The following is a 16057-nucleotide window of genomic DNA, read 5'->3' as shown; positions in this document are numbered from 1 at the left end:
AAGCACAAAAGAGAGCAAAACGTCCAGGTAGATCTCCAAGAACTTGTAAGGAATCTGATCTGGACCCGTTCTCAGTTGCTGTCAGCCACAAGAATTATAACCTGAAAGGAAGGGGTCAGAGACAAATGGTTCACCGGTGCTGATTCAGCACAGAATCAGCAGATTGCAGGCAGCGGCCAGTTTAGATGAAGTGTTGAAGCGTCTGATGTAAATCACTATCTAGGCATTTCCTGTGCTCTTCACATGGCTGAAGTTGTGACTTTGAAATTATGTGACAAAGGAAATGTTTGACTTACTTGAGAAACTGCCAGTAAGAGGAGGGGAAAATGCCAACTCAATTAGCACAAAACCCAAATGTATTTCTATTTATGTTAGCATCTAAACAGCTAAACAGCAGTTGAACCTCTACAGATCTGCCGTTCAGGCCAGTGTGAGTTGGAGTCCATGTCTAATTTGAAGAGGGGGAGAGGGGGAGGAGGGAACAGTCTGGGCTAAAACGAAATGGTTGGGATGAATAGTTTCCATTCGATGAGCTCTCTCTCTCTCTCCCTCCATCTCAAAGTGTTTTCCTTTTCCGGAAATAGAAAAACTCCAGCTAAGGGATTCGCCATTAGCTATTGCCTATAATTTTTGCCAATTAAAATGATTTTGATGCTTTGAAATGGTTGATGGGAATGGTGGCTGTTTGATTCAGTTCTTCTGGCCATGAGGAGTTTCAGCATGGCTTGAGATGTCACGACCTTACGTGTTTGTGGGAGGAGACAGGAAATAGCAGACATACATGGGCGTTGTCTATGCTTCACATTACAGCATGTCAGTCAGCAAACTGGACTTTGTCCTATCTTATATTTTATCTTCTTATCTCTAAATGTATAATATGTTAAACATATATGGAAATTCTTGAAAATTTGGCCGTTATGCCTGAACTTGTTGTTTTTGAAATTGTTGTTCAAGCCTTGACATTGAAATTAAAATGGACTTAGACATATTTATTTTCTTTAAGGGATGGTTCACTCAAAAATTAAAATTCTGTCATTATTCACTGACTTTCAAGTTGTTCCAAACCTGTATGAGTTTCTTTCTTCTGCTGAACAACACAAAAGAAGATAGGCTATTTTGAAGATTTTTGGTAACCAAAAAGTTGCTGGTAGCCATTGATGTCCATAGTAGGAGAAAAAATACTATGGAATCAATGGCTATCAGCAACTGTTTGGTTACCAACATTCTTCATAATTCTATATCTTTGTGTTCAGCATAAGAAAGAAATTCATACAGATTTAAAACAACATGAGGCTAAGTAAATTATGATGAAATTTTCATTTTTGGGTGAACTATGTTTTTAATGCATGAGTGAATTTTTTTTATCTTTATTATTATGCAATGTTTCATTAAAATAAAAACCTTTACCACCTAAATGAGCTTCCTGTTCTACTGAAGGGAAAGTAATGTTAAGCAATATCCAAAAAGCTGTTAAGACATTTAGCAAAGTTTTAGCAAACTGACATAGGGCTGGGTGATATAGCTAAAAAATGTATCAACGATATAATGTTTCATATCGTTTGGTATCGATAATTATTGACATTTTTCATAACCTTTTTTAAAACAAAGAGCAATAGAATTTTTTTATTTATTTAACCACTGTATTTTTAAATTAACCCAATTTATTGAGACAAACAACAAATGTTTTTGTTTTAACAGTCAAACACAAAATAAAAATTAAACATTTCATTTCTAATGTTTTATACGCAGATTAAATAGGTCTTAAAGGAACACGCCACTATTTTTGAAAATAGGCTCATTTTCCAACTCCCCTAGAGTTAAGTAGTTGAGTTTTACTGTTTTCGAATCCATTCAGCCGATCTCTGGGTCTACTTTTAGCTGTAGCTTAGCATAGATCATTGAATCTGATTAGACCGTTAGCATCTCGCTCAAAAATGACCAAAGAGTTTAGATATTTTTCCTATATAAAACTTGACTCTTCTGTAGTTACATAGTGTACTAAGATCGATGGAAAATGAAAAGTTGCGATTTTCTAGACCGATATGGCTAGGAACTATGGTCTCATTCCGGGTAATAATCAAGGAACTTTGCTGCCGTACCATGGGTGCAGCAGGCGCAATGATATTACGCAGCGCCTGAAAATAGTCCCCAGCTAGGTAACTTCCAATAAGCCTATTTTCAGGCGCTGCGTAATAAATAGGCTTTTTTATTATGCTTATTTATTATGTTTCACACAGTGCATTTTTCATTTATGTTGGTAAATCTTTAATGCTAAAAATTTAGAAAAATGACATTTATTGCTATTTTGACATTCATTAATTTAACTTTAAGTTAATAATACAAATACTATGTTACATTAAAATTAAACATAGAACATCTTGTTCAGTGGTACAGGAAGGTAATTTCAAAAGAGAAGTTATTACATTTAGATAATGGATAATGAACACATTCTGATAAATCCTACTCGATCAGAACACATGTATTAGGTATATTCATTGAACATGTATTAAGAAAGTAACTTAAAGCTTGACAGATACACCTATGTTTGACAAGTAAATTCATAGATGTTTTTAAATGACAATAAAATGTTTAAATTGTTGTAACGCTGGTCTGACATATTTTTATACAATAATAAATGTTGCTTCGAGTAGAATGGACTAAAAGGAAAAGAATATTGTGAAATATTTAAGTTAAAGAACATTATTGTTAAAAGTAAAAGTGTTCAAAGACTTTCCATGTGCAATTCTGTACTCTTGCAAGTTAACATTTTTATTGTATGTTGCTTGTGTTCAGTGTATAATACTATGCGTTACATCATCAAGTTGTTTTGCAGATCGGATATCCGTATCAGCACTCACATTTTGCCTTTGTGCTTCTCTAGTAGCGAATGCCATTTAGGTTGACTAAGTCTGCTCTCAAATTGTGACTCAAAGAGGAACACACATTTTGTTCTTGATGTCTGGGCAGAACTCAGAGCAGCTAATGATAGAAGAACAGAAGCCTGAAGCAAACTAAATGCTAGGTTACAGCTGTGTTTGTCTCTGTGGCTTTAAAACAGACACTGAAGCTACTGAAGCTCAGGCCAATCAGAAGCATTTACAGTGTTTAGAGTGAATTATTTACTACTAAAATACTTCCTGTATTTTAACTTCTTGTTTTTCTAAAATTATAACACTCGTACATCCTTTTTGATGTCTGTTTTGAATCAGAAGGTGCCAACAATATTATTTGACCTTTTCCAGCTACATTTCCTGTCACATATTCGTCAGTCTGGCCCACTTCACTACCCTGTTAGCTCAGATACGTTTTTAGACCGTGGCGCCTCACTGATGTGCGGTTTATGATCTAATTCAGTATGAGCTTTCACTCGACCAGATTGTTTGCTGAAAGGTAGAAACCTGAACTCAGATGTGGAGTTGTACTTTTAAATCATTGCCGAATGCAACCCCAGAACGCTTTTTGGCCGGAGGAAGCTCTTAATAAGCGAGCTTTTCAACTCTTTGATCGTATAACCTCAGACTCAAGACGTAATCTTTTAGCTGTGACTCCAGAATCAATGTTTACATAGTCTGTCTTTGTACGCTTGTAAGTATGTTAGCGTAAACGTTCCTTTCTCTGTGTGTGTGTGTGTGTGTGTGTGCTGGTTAACAGCGCGTGCTTCACGTCCTTACAAGGACAAGAGAAAGAAACTAACTGGATATGAATTGTCCCGAGCGCTCGCACTCACATAGGCGAAGGGAGGGAGCCACTAGCGGTGGAAGAGAGAGCGTGGAATATTATTTGCTGTGTTTCCCGCTCTGGTTTCCGCAGTCCACCCTCTGCTACTTCAGTTGTGTGTCGGAGCGCTACTGAGTGATGTGATAAGAGTCACCACAGTTAGCTCTCCTTTCTTCATTGTCCTGCTTTCTTTTTCATTTTTTCCCCCACTTCCTTACTGGTTGTCTTTCTTGTTAATTTGCTATTGTCTTGCACTGTTTTAGCTTCCATTTTTGCTTTCTTTCCAACATTTCTATAGTTTTTCTGGGTTTCTTCCTTATGCAATTCCTTCTTTCTTTCCTTGTTTCCCATGTTCTTTCTTTTATCTTTTCTTTTCAACTTTCTTCCCCATCTTTCTTTCTTTCTTGCTTGCTTTCCCACTTATTTTTTACTTTTTAGCTTACTTCTAGCTTACCTTATAAATTTCTTCCTGTCTTTCCCAGTTTCTTCATTATACTATTCCTTCTTTCTTTCCTTCTTCACTTACTGTTTTTGTTCTTTCCTGCATTCTTCCTTTTTTCCTGTTTTTTCCCCTCTGTTCCAGCTCTTTTTCCCCTTCCTTCCTTCCTTCCTTCCTTCCATCATCATCCATCTTTCTTTCCTTCCTTTTCACTTTCTTTTTGTTTTTTCCCCTCTTCCCTTTCAGATTATTTTACAACTTTATTCATGTCTTTCCCATGTTTCTTCCTGTTACTCTTCCTTTCTTTGCTTTTTATTTATTTGTCCTTTCTTTCTTTCCTGCTTCGTTCCATCCATCTTCATTTTTTCTTTTTTCTTTCTTCCTTTTTTTCTCTCTTTCTCTCCTCCTCCTTTTCTTACCTCCTTTCTTTCCCGTTTCCATTTTTTTCCTGCGAGCTGTCCACGGTTTTTCCTTTTCTGCATCCTATACTCCATTTTTCATTATTTCCCACTTTCTTCCCTTTTTCCAATTTTTTCCTCTCTTCCTTTCTAGCTTCCCGTCTTTCCCAGTTTCTTCCTTTTAAGTTTGTTTTCTTTGCCGCTTTCTTTCCTAATTTGTTCGTCGCTTTCCTTGCCTTGCTTGCTTGCATTCTTTAGTTTTTCCCCTCCTTCCTTCCTTGAAATGTGCAGTTTAGCCAGAAATAAAGAACATTCTGGAATTCCCATTGGGAAGCTCAGGACTCACTGTCTAATTTGATTTCATTTATTTGAGGAGGGGAGACTTCCCGTTTTTTGTCTTAATATTTTGTTTGTTGTTTTTGTCTTTAACCCCTTCATTGTGACCAAGCCACCATTTGACTCTGTCTGTGTGTCTGTGTCTGTGTCTGTGTCTGTGTCTGTGTCTGTGTGTGTGTGTGTGTGTGTGTGTGTGTGATAGAGTGTGTGTATGTGTGTGGTCTGGTCTGTTCCGGCAGGATCTTGTGAGTAGTTTCAGCAGCTACCCTAAGTTTAGCCACACTACTGGCCTGATTATTTACCCAGAGACTTCCTACTGTACTGCACACTCCCAGCCCTTCAACAAACACTTCATTATTGAAGACAAAAGCTTACAAGTAATTACTTTGGGGTACGAGCACCAGCTGCAGATATTACCTTCGTTTATTTATAACACACTCTCAGCAGTTGCGTTCAGTGGTTTAATAGTAAAACCCCCATGTGGTTCATTCACATGTGCTCTCAGTAGCAGCACTAATGCACAGGCTCTAATCTGATCACAGTGTTGTTATTGTAACTTTAGGGTCACCGCCGATCTGAAGTACTGTAAGTGTGAGTTTTACTGCGGTTTTGAAAAGGAAATGGGAAGGCCTGGGAACGGATCTCAGACTCAAACAGAGGGGGGTAGGAGGATATACATAACCTGGAGGAAAGGGCCAGTTAACGGCTGTTTATATTTAACTGGCTGGAGACAGACAGCTGAGAGCGGGATCACTAGCCTGACTGGAGATAGTTTACCGCCAACCACTGCGTCAAAAAAATGTGCCTTGATTTAAAGGGACAGTCCACCAAAAAAACTAACAAAATTTGCTTCTGTCATTATTTCCAAACAAGTATGCACTATAAAAATATTCATGACTAAATTTAGGATTAATACAATTGAATTGCATATGAAATTTCCATCTTGTTTGAAGCCAGTCCAACCAAAAACCGAACTTGTCATTGTTTCCAAACATGTATGCAAATAAATAAATAAAAATTAAATTTAAATTAAATTAAATAAAAAATAAAATGAATTTAGGCCTTAAATTATTTATGAATTTAAAAAAAAATATATGAATGCTTTATACTTTTTTTTAATAGGTATTCATGTGAATACTCTAAATATGCTGCCGTGTGTTTGTTTCTTACAGGGATGATCACGGGTTTAGTCCATTGCACTGGGCGTGCCGTGAGGGTCGTTCAGGTGTCGTGGACATGCTCATCATGAGAGGGGCGCGCATCAATGTCATGAACCGCGGCGACGACACACCCCTGCACCTGGCTGCGAGTCACGGCCACCGTGACATTCTGGCCAAGGTGTGAACAGATCATAGCGGATAAACGCTCACAAACACACACACAACTGCACCTGAACAACCACAGTGACCACAACGGTCACAGAAAGGTGTAAACAAACACACAGCTGCAAACAGCAGTTATAAATACTCACACACACAAACTTTAAACACTCAAGAAGGAATAAGGAACTGACAGTGTATATTTTTATACCTTTTAATTCTAAAAAAAACGATTTTGAATGGATGTTTTTGTTTGCTGTTTTGGATACTAAATGTTGTGGTTTGTGTTGTCTAGCTGATCCAGTGTAAAGCAGATACCAATGCGGCAAACGAGCACGGCAACACCCCTCTCCATTATGCCTGCTTCTGGGCCCACAACCTGGTGGCAGAGGTTAGTTTGAAGCGCCCTCTGCTGAAAAAAATGAGAAACTCTGGATTGTGTGAACACTGTTTTCCATGCAGTTGTAATATAATGAATGGGGACTAGAGCTTCCAAACACCATAACATTATCATAAAAGTGGTTCACATGGTTCTCGTGCAATATATTGTTCTGAAGTCTTCTGAATCCATATGATAGTGTTGTGTGGGGAAAATACATAAATTGATTTTCTTTCTGTGCAGCAGAGATATTTCACCAAATGTCTTTACTGTAAACAAAAGATTGAATTTTGGTCTGTTCCTCACATAAAGCTTTAGTACATTATCAGAAGCCTTGGAATATAGCACAAGTTTTGTTAATCACTTCCATGTCATTTTCATTTACATCATTTTTGAAGCTCCGTAGTTCCAGTTAATTTTTATTGCATTGATAACTGTGTTGTCATTATTAACTAAGAATAAAACTATTAAAATTGCTGAAATAACAAAATAAAATACAAATATTAGATAAACAAATCGTGCAAAGTCACATTACTTTTTTTGATGCGCATGGTGGAATTTATTCGGTAAATGTGTTTCCATCGTTGTTTATGCGCATTTTTTCTTATTGGCAAAAAGTTTATCCTACTCAATTGTGCGCATATGTTTTTTTATGTGCATTTTTAGAATTTATGCGCATCTTGGCATTACCATCCAGCATAAAAATAGGTGGATGGAAACATAGCTAATGTCATTTTAATCATACCAGATATGTTATTCTCTCCAGGATCTGGTCAATAATGGTGCTCAGGTGAGCATCTGCAACAAGTATGGAGAAACTCCACTGGACAAGGCCAAACCACAGCTTGCCGCAAATCTGAAAGGTAAACTCTCTTCTTTAATAATGTAGCAAATGTGACGTCAGAAGAATATTTGTTGGAAAGGCTGTTTGTTAACATTGTGAAGCCTCAAAGATCTGTTTCTGTTATATGTTCCATCGGCCCTAATAATTCTGTTGTGTTTATGAATCAGAGCTGGCGGAGAAACAGGGACAAAGCCTGACCAAAGTTCCTTTCAAGGACACTTTCTGGAAGGGAACCACTCGAACGCGACCACGTAAGCACCCTCAGAACATCTGATTCTCATTTAAATTCATAACGTAGATGCTTTGGCAAACAAGCATTTTATTGTCATTCAGCATAACTGTAGATTGCCTTATAAAATGGTATTAATTATCCACAACCAAGGTTTGATTGTTGTATATTTTTCCCATGATGCCTTCAGGTAACGGCACACTAAACAAACAAGCTGGAATAGATTATAAGCAGCTCTCCATGCTGGCCAAGATCAACGAGAACCACTCTGGGGAGGTGAGCTCATTTACCAAGCCACAATAGCTACCCATGTCTCAGAGCGTTTATGGAAGCACTGATGTCTCTGCTCTCTCTCTCTGACAGCTGTGGCAAGGCCGCTGGCAGGGCACAGAGATTGTGGTCAAGATGCTTCATGTGCGGGATTGGACTACAAGAAAGAGCCGTGACTTTAATGAGGAGTACCCTAAACTAAGGTGATGAACCTCCAGTCCAGTGTGCCCAGAATACACAGATTAAAGGCACAGTTTGCCCAAAAATGAATGCTGTTATCATGTATTCACCTCACGTCGTTCCAAATCAGGGTTATTATAGATAAATAGTTTAGTTTAGTTCATTTATTTACCAGGGACCATGCATTTTTAATATTTAATAATTGTGCAATGATGATAACTCCTTGGCTTCTTAGATAAAAATTACACAGCTTGTTTATAAATACTATATAATGGTTTTAACGTGGTTATACTTGTTTGGGACACACTTGTAGCACAATAAGATAAATGTGGGAGAATTATTGTATGCATAAAGTGCACAGGTATAGGTAATTGGTACCTGATATTCCTGAAGATTATCAAGCTTTCTCTAGCACTTCCATAATCATACCAAAATATTTAAAATGCTCAACAATATTTATTACCTCTCTTTTGACTAAAATATCTGAACAACGCTCATCAACTCTCTTAATCAAAAAATACATTCCCACAGTTTTACTCATTAAGAATAAGGCAAGAGTGACATAGCCAATTTGAAACTTTGTTTAGTGCATAAACAACTGTATCATCTGCATACATCTGAACCTGGACCTCTGGACAAACTGTAGGCAGATCATTAATATATAGACTAAACAAAATTGGTCCAAGAATCAATCCTTGTGGGACTCCAATTAGGGCTGGACAATAATTCAATATCAATATGTATCGCGATATAATTTTTTTCAATAATGGTGATATGATTTCCGATATTTCGATATACATTACCAGAGTCTCCCATACGTTGATTTATTTGTGGCGTTTGACTTTGTCGAATAAACATGAGCACTGCACGTTTCAAAATCATAACACGGCTTGTTTTATATGAATGTATCTCTGAAGGGAACCGACTGTCTTGAGAAAAATTTCGATGGCATTTTCATTTGATCTGATAAAGTAGCGTTCATGAGCGGAGCTGCTTTGATTACAGCCATTACTGGGGAAACCACTAGTTTTATCACTCTAAAAGCGCCTCCTGTTGGCAGAGAATGAGTTTGCATTTTCTATAAGCCCGTCTCCAACAACATTTCCAGTTTTTGTTGTTGTTACATTTTTTTGTTTTCTGCAGCGACTCGGGAGCACTTTTCATACCCTTTTTTTCTGGCTGAAGCACATTTGTTTCAATCTATAAGAATAATCAGCCTACACTACAAGTCAAAAGTTTTTGAACAGTACGATTTTTAATGTTTTTTTTTTAAGAATTCTTTTCTGCTCACCAAGGCTGCATTTATTTGATCCAAAGTACAGCAAAAACAGTAACATTTGGAAATATTTTTAATATTTAAAATTGCTTTCTATTTGAATAGATTTTAAAATGTAATTTATTCCTGTGATCATACAGAGCAAAATTTTCAGCATCATTACTCCAGTCTTCAGTGTCACATTATCCTTCAGAAATCATTCTAATATGCTGATTTTCTGATTATCAATATTTAAAACAGTTGAGTAAAAAAAATTTTCAGGATTCTTTTATGAATAGAAAGATCCAAAGATCAGGATTTATCTGAAATGTAAAGCTTTTGTAATATTATACACTATTCCATTCAGTATAATTTTTATTATTTTTGGGGGGAAAGATATTATAGAAATTAATACTTTTATTTAGAAAGTATGCTTAAAATTGATCAAAAGTGATGATAAAGGCATTTATAATGTTACAAAAGATTTCTATTCCAGATAAATAGTGTTCATATCGATATCAGAATTATATTGTATTGACCGAAATTAAGAAATATATTGTGATATAAATTTTGGCCATATCGTCCAGCCCTAACTCCAGTATTACAGTCAAGAAATGGTGAGCATAGGGCTGGACAATAATTCAATATCAATATGTATCGCGATATAATTTTTTTCAATAATGGTGATATGATTTCCGATATTTCGATATACATTACCAGAGTCTCCCATACGTTGATTTATTTGTGGCGTTTGACTTTGTCGAATAAACATGAGCACTGCACGTTTCAAAATCATAACACGGCTTGTTTTATATGAATGTATCTCTGAAGGGAACCGACTGTCTTGAGAAAAATTTCGATGGCATTTTCATTTGATCTGATAAAGTAGCGTTCATGAGCGGAGCTGCTTTGATTACAGCCATTACTGGGGAAACCACTAGTTTTATCACTCTAAAAGCGCCTCCTGTTGGCAGAGAATGAGTTTGCATTTTCTATAAGCCCGTCTCCAACAACATTTCCAGTTTTTGTTGTTGTTACATTTTTTTGTTTTCTGCAGCGACTCGGGAGCACTTTTCATACCCTTTTTTTCTGGCTGAAGCACATTTGTTTCAATCTATAAGAATAATCAGCCTACACTACAAGTCAAAAGTTTTTGAACAGTACGATTTTTAATGTTTTTTTTTTAAGAATTCTTTTCTGCTCACCAAGGCTGCATTTATTTGATCCAAAGTACAGCAAAAACAGTAACATTTGGAAATATTTTTAATATTTAAAATTGCTTTCTATTTGAATAGATTTTAAAATGTAATTTATTCCTGTGATCATACAGAGCAAAATTTTCAGCATCATTACTCCAGTCTTCAGTGTCACATTATCCTTCAGAAATCATTCTAATATGCTGATTTTCTGATTATCAATATTTAAAACAGTTGAGTAAAAAAAATTTTCAGGATTCTTTTATGAATAGAAAGATCCAAAGATCAGGATTTATCTGAAATGTAAAGCTTTTGTAATATTATACACTATTCCATTCAGTATAATTTTTATTATTTTTGGGGGGAAAGATATTATAGAAATTAATACTTTTATTTAGAAAGTATGCTTAAAATTGATCAAAAGTGATGATAAAGGCATTTATAATGTTACAAAAGATTTCTATTCCAGATAAATAGTGTTCATATCGATATCAGAATTATATTGTATTGACCGAAATTAAGAAATATATTGTGATATAAATTTTGGCCATATCGTCCAGCCCTAACTCCAGTATTACAGTCAAGAAATGGTGAGCATGCATCAATAATTCTTCTACATTGTTTCCTTAAATTTAAGTATGTTAACGTATTAGTAGAAAAATTAAACTGACAATTTAGATGAATATTATGATTAACGGCATCAAAAGCCTTTTTAAAATCAAGGAAGACAGCACCAACAACACCTCCCCTATCAAGACTGGATTTAATTTGTTCAACAAAATAACAGTTTTCTGTCTCCGTAGAGTGATGTGCCCTAAATCAAAACAGAACTTATTATTAACTTAATGTATTTCAGCTAGCTGTATAAGAAACCTTTCTCATTTTCATTTTAACTTGATGTACTGAAAAAAAAACATTAAAATCTATAGACGTATATAAAAAACTAATTAAAGTGACTCAAGTTAACTAAAATGGAAATAAAAATGGAAAATATAAAGATGAAAATTTATTCAAAATAGTAATAAAAACTATAATAGTAGTTTTGTTTAATTACACTGATACTAAAATAACCCTGTTCCAAATCTGTATGGCTTACTATCTTTTGTGAAACAAAAGGAGAAATTTGAAGAAGGCCCTAGTCACACATGAATGGAGACTGAAGCTTTCAAGCTTCAAAAAGGACATAAAAGCATCATAAAAAAAATCCATGACTTGTGAGCTATATTCATAGTCTTCTGGAGTCATATAATAGCTTTGTGTGACGATACACAATTTAAGTCACCATTGACTGATAATCTTCTGCAACTGTATAAAAAAAAAAAAAATTTTTTTATGATATTTTTTTAATCTGTAAAAACATCTCCATCGTGTTAGTGGTCTGTTGTTTCTGTCTGTTCATGTGTCCCTCTCCACCTTGGTGTTTCCCCTGTTGTAGAATCTTCTCCCACCCAAACGTGTTGCCCATGTTGGGGGCATGTCAGTCTCCACCCGCCCCTCATCCTATCATAATTACACACTGGATGCCCTATGGCTCCCTCTACAATGTGCTTCACGAGGGAACCAGTGAGTAAAACACACACATTACTGTCTCACACAGATCATTTGGTGTTTATCAACTTCATTTGAATGTTATTGAATGTTTAATAATATTAGAAATACGCTTAATTGCTCCTTAAATTCGGGACATGACATAAAAGAGGAAGTCTTTAATTCTTAAATTTACCTTAAATTTCCTGTATCTTTATCGTTCTCTTGTCCATCTAGACTTTGTTGTGGATCAGACGCAAGCGGTGAAGTTTGCTTTGGATATAGCTTGTGGAATGGCTTTCCTGCACACACTGGAGCCCATGATCCCTCGGCATTCTCTCAACAGCAAGAGCGTCATGGTGAGGAACTTAAAGCAGGCGTTTCCTGTTAATCTTGGTTTCTACAACTTTGGGTTTTTCCAGAGTGTCTATTCCTGTTGTACAAGAGAACATTAAGATGTGTAGTTACAAGCTGAGCACTAGATTCATTTCCACAGAATTTAGATACTCAGGGTTAACCAGTGATTGCGAAATACACTTTCACTGTTTGTTTATTTGCTGTCATGGTATGTGGAACTGATTCAGTGAAACTTGCACTCCAGAAATGTAGTCTCAGCAGATAGACCACTGTGAACAGGAACTTTTATAAATGGTCTCAGTTCTCTGTGAAGTATCTGTGCATCCCACCACAAGTTCAGAGTTTCACATTGTGAAGTAATGCAGTGAAAGTACATTCTTTGGTAGTGGATTTCTCAATGCCTCTTAAGATTTTGGAGTAACAAACATCAGTGGTCTGTAATGTCCTTATGGAATGTCAGTAGGTATCAGTTTAAAGCACAATAGTAAAGCCAAGCCTCAACCAAACAACTTCTCAAACTACTAATAGCTGTACTGGTCACATTACACACAATCAACTGTCTGAGGCAGCAAAAACCTGAGCTTACCCTAACTGACTGTTTCATGCTCGCACATCCTAAAGAATCTGTTCTCATTGATTCATTGACATCAGATTGATGAAGACATGACGGCCAGGATAAGCATGGCAGATGTTAAGTTCTCCTTTCAGTGTCCTGGCAGGATGTACTCTCCTGCATGGGTGGCACCTGAAGGTACTGTTCCTTTTTTCATTCACTGAATTCTTAATTTCAAACTTCTCAAGAAGATTTAATTTTTTCCACTTTATTTGTCTAAGATATGGTCACATTAGCGAAGTTTCTACAAATTTTCTCAGGCAAAAAAGTTTCAGTGTCTATTATCAGTAGTGAACCAATATATGAAGCAGAGCTCACACAAAAGTCACATTCAAACCAAGCAGCTTTCTGTTGGGCAATGCAGAAAATCTGCATGACCAGTGTGAACCCATTGTGAAATCTGCATTGAGAAATCTTTCTTCACACTTGCGTGAATTCCATTTGAAATGACTGGATTTTACCTGCAGAAATTTGCAGAACAGTGGTAGATGTGACCGCACCTTAAATTTTGATTCACTGATATCTTATCTCTTCTCAGCCCTGCAGAAGAAGCCAGAGGAGATTAACCGGCGCTCTGCAGACATGTGGAGTTTTGCAGTGTTGCTCTGGGAGCTTGTCACCAGAGAGGTGCCCTTCGCTGACCTCTCAAACATGGAAATTGGCATGAAGGTGAGATGAGTCTATGACTTTGGAAAGCAAGAGCTGAGCCAAAAAGAAACAAAAATGTAGGGGTGCTTGGGGTAAAAATGCAGCCAAAATAAACAAAAATGCCCCCCAAATGCAAGATATGGTGAAACAAAAATGCCTCTGCACAGTTAAACTAAAAGTAATACGACTATCACCATTCTTGTGAGAGCGCTGAACTCATGTGAACTTGCAGTTACCTCATTGAGCACTTCAGCCATAGGGAACATTCTTTGCATGTAATGAATTCCTTTAACCAACATTACTAATCATCATTACAACATTAAGGGCAGTAATTGACAATCATTTTTGTTATAATATTTCTGCCTTTCACTGCTATTCTGATTGACAGATTGATTGATTGATTGATTGGTTGAAATATTTGACAAAGGTTAAAATGCACCAGGAAATCGCTTTTAGGGTGCAAATTCTGACCCTTAAAGTAATAGTTCACCCAAAATTAAAATTTGTTGAAAACATATTAACCCTCGACCCATCCAAGGTGTAGATGCGTTTGTTTCTTCACTGGAACAGACTTGGAGAAATTTAGCATTATATCACTTGCTCACCAGTGGATCCTCTGCAGTGGATGGGTGCCGTCAGAATGAGAGTCCAAACATCAAAATAATCCTCAAGTAATCCACATGACTCCAGTCCATCAGTTAATGTCTTCTGAAGTGAAAAGCTGCATGTTTGTAAGAAACAAAACCATCACTGAGACGTTTTTCCACTTCAAATGAGTCAATAATATTGTTTTCTCCAGTGAAAAAGTGGTCTCGTCTGAATCAGGAGAGAAATATGATCAAACGCTATCTAGAAGTGAAAAGTGTCAAAAACATTTCTAAACAAAGGTAAAAAAAATTGCATTTTGATGTGAGATGATAACAGGGGATGGACTATTTTTTAGTAGAGGAAGCATTTTTATTGATTATGGACTATTTTGGCAAGAAATTACAAAGAAATGCTTTAATTATGAATTTGTTTTAAACATGCAGCTTTTCAGTTTGTAAGACATTAATTGATGGACTGGAGTCGTGGATTACTTGTAGATTATTGACATTTTTATCAGCTGTTTGGGCTCTCATTCTGACGGCACCCATTCACTGCAGAGGATCCATTGGCGAGCAAGTGATGTAAAGCTAAATTTCTACAAATCTGTTAAAGAACAGGGTGTCCGCGGGTCCTTAAAAAGTCTTAAAATGTCTTAAATATTTTTGGTCTCATTACCGCTAAAATATCTTAAGTCTGACGGACCTAATGACTTTACAATCACTGGACAGACCCGCGGTAAGTTACTGAGTCATCAGAGAGAATACAGAATACAAGCTCGCGCTGAGGCTCACTCTGTTTATCTCGATACTTCAGAACAAATGAGCGTGACAGCGCACACAAACTCAGAAGAAACACCCTGAGGTAAAAATTCACAATGTTTAGTTTATTCATAACATGACATAGTTAAATAACACCATGACAAGTGAGCTACTTGGCTCAATATTCTCACGACACAAAAAAATAAACATTCAAAACACCTACAGTGCACGCATTACGTGAAGTCTAGTGTTCTGCCTGATCGCTGCCTGATTCGGTCTATTAAAATACATTCAGAATGATCACAAATTCAAGACATGGGGGCAGAAAATGTGTATATTTATACTCAAGTTCACACGGAAGAGTGCCTTTTTTTATTCCAAAAAGTACCATATACAAATGTGATATTGATTTTTTTACAACAGTTCAATAAACTAGAAGTTTTATTAAGAGACTTACGGTTTAGACACCATATTGCCTGTTTTTGCACTGTTTCGCCAACAAAAATAATTCCAAACAAAGCCACAGAGCTGTTTTGCGTCTCTGAGCAACATGACGGTGTTTCGTTCCCGAATGAATCACTCGATTAAATGATTCGGTTTAGTCGCAATGACTCACTTATTAACAGTGACTCGGCTGCCACCTACTGGCGCTTTTAATTTCACATTTAAAGTATCTTTTCATTTTTTAAATGATTTCAAATATCAATATTCAATGTTTTATGTTTAATATATCAAAACATTATTTATGCATTTGTAACTGCAGGTTAAATGCATTCATGTCCTGCATTAAACAGCGTGTAAACGCATCTAAATGCCACTTCAGATGCAGCTTATGTCTGGATTGCAAAGATGAATTTGGTTCATACTGATTTCATTTGCTTGGTAACAGCCCAAATGTCTTATTCTTATTCACTGATTAAATGTAAGAATTGGACTCAAAAGATAATGCACACTTATAGAAAAATGGCTTTATAAAGGTAAAATGCCCATAAAAGGTAAAAATC

General features: G+C 36.2%; 1 protein-coding gene across 1 annotated transcript in view; it reads left to right on the top strand.

Moving 5' to 3' along the window:
• The window catches only part of ilk (integrin-linked kinase), an 18109-nt gene extending 4372 nt beyond the window's left edge, over positions 1-13737 (top strand). Inside the window, exons 2-11 of the mRNA XM_016240095.1 lie at positions 6063-6228; positions 6505-6600; positions 7355-7451; positions 7600-7683; positions 7852-7937; positions 8025-8134; positions 11998-12125; positions 12327-12448; positions 13098-13197; positions 13598-13737. Coding sequence (XP_016095581.1) covers positions 6063-6228; positions 6505-6600; positions 7355-7451; positions 7600-7683; positions 7852-7937; positions 8025-8134; positions 11998-12125; positions 12327-12448; positions 13098-13197; positions 13598-13737 — 1129 coding nt within the window. The remainder of the gene's footprint in view (positions 1-6062; positions 6229-6504; positions 6601-7354; positions 7452-7599; positions 7684-7851; positions 7938-8024; positions 8135-11997; positions 12126-12326; positions 12449-13097; positions 13198-13597) is intronic.
• The last annotated feature ends 2320 nt before the right edge of the window (positions 13738-16057 follow it).

Source organism: Sinocyclocheilus grahami, unplaced genomic scaffold, assembly GCF_001515645.1.
Source record: "Sinocyclocheilus grahami isolate Dianchi unplaced genomic scaffold, SAMN03320097.WGS_v1.1 scaffold581.1, whole genome shotgun sequence".
Lineage (NCBI taxonomy): Eukaryota > Metazoa > Chordata > Actinopteri > Cypriniformes > Cyprinidae > Sinocyclocheilus > Sinocyclocheilus grahami.
This window is presented reverse-complemented; position numbering and strand designations above follow the sequence as displayed.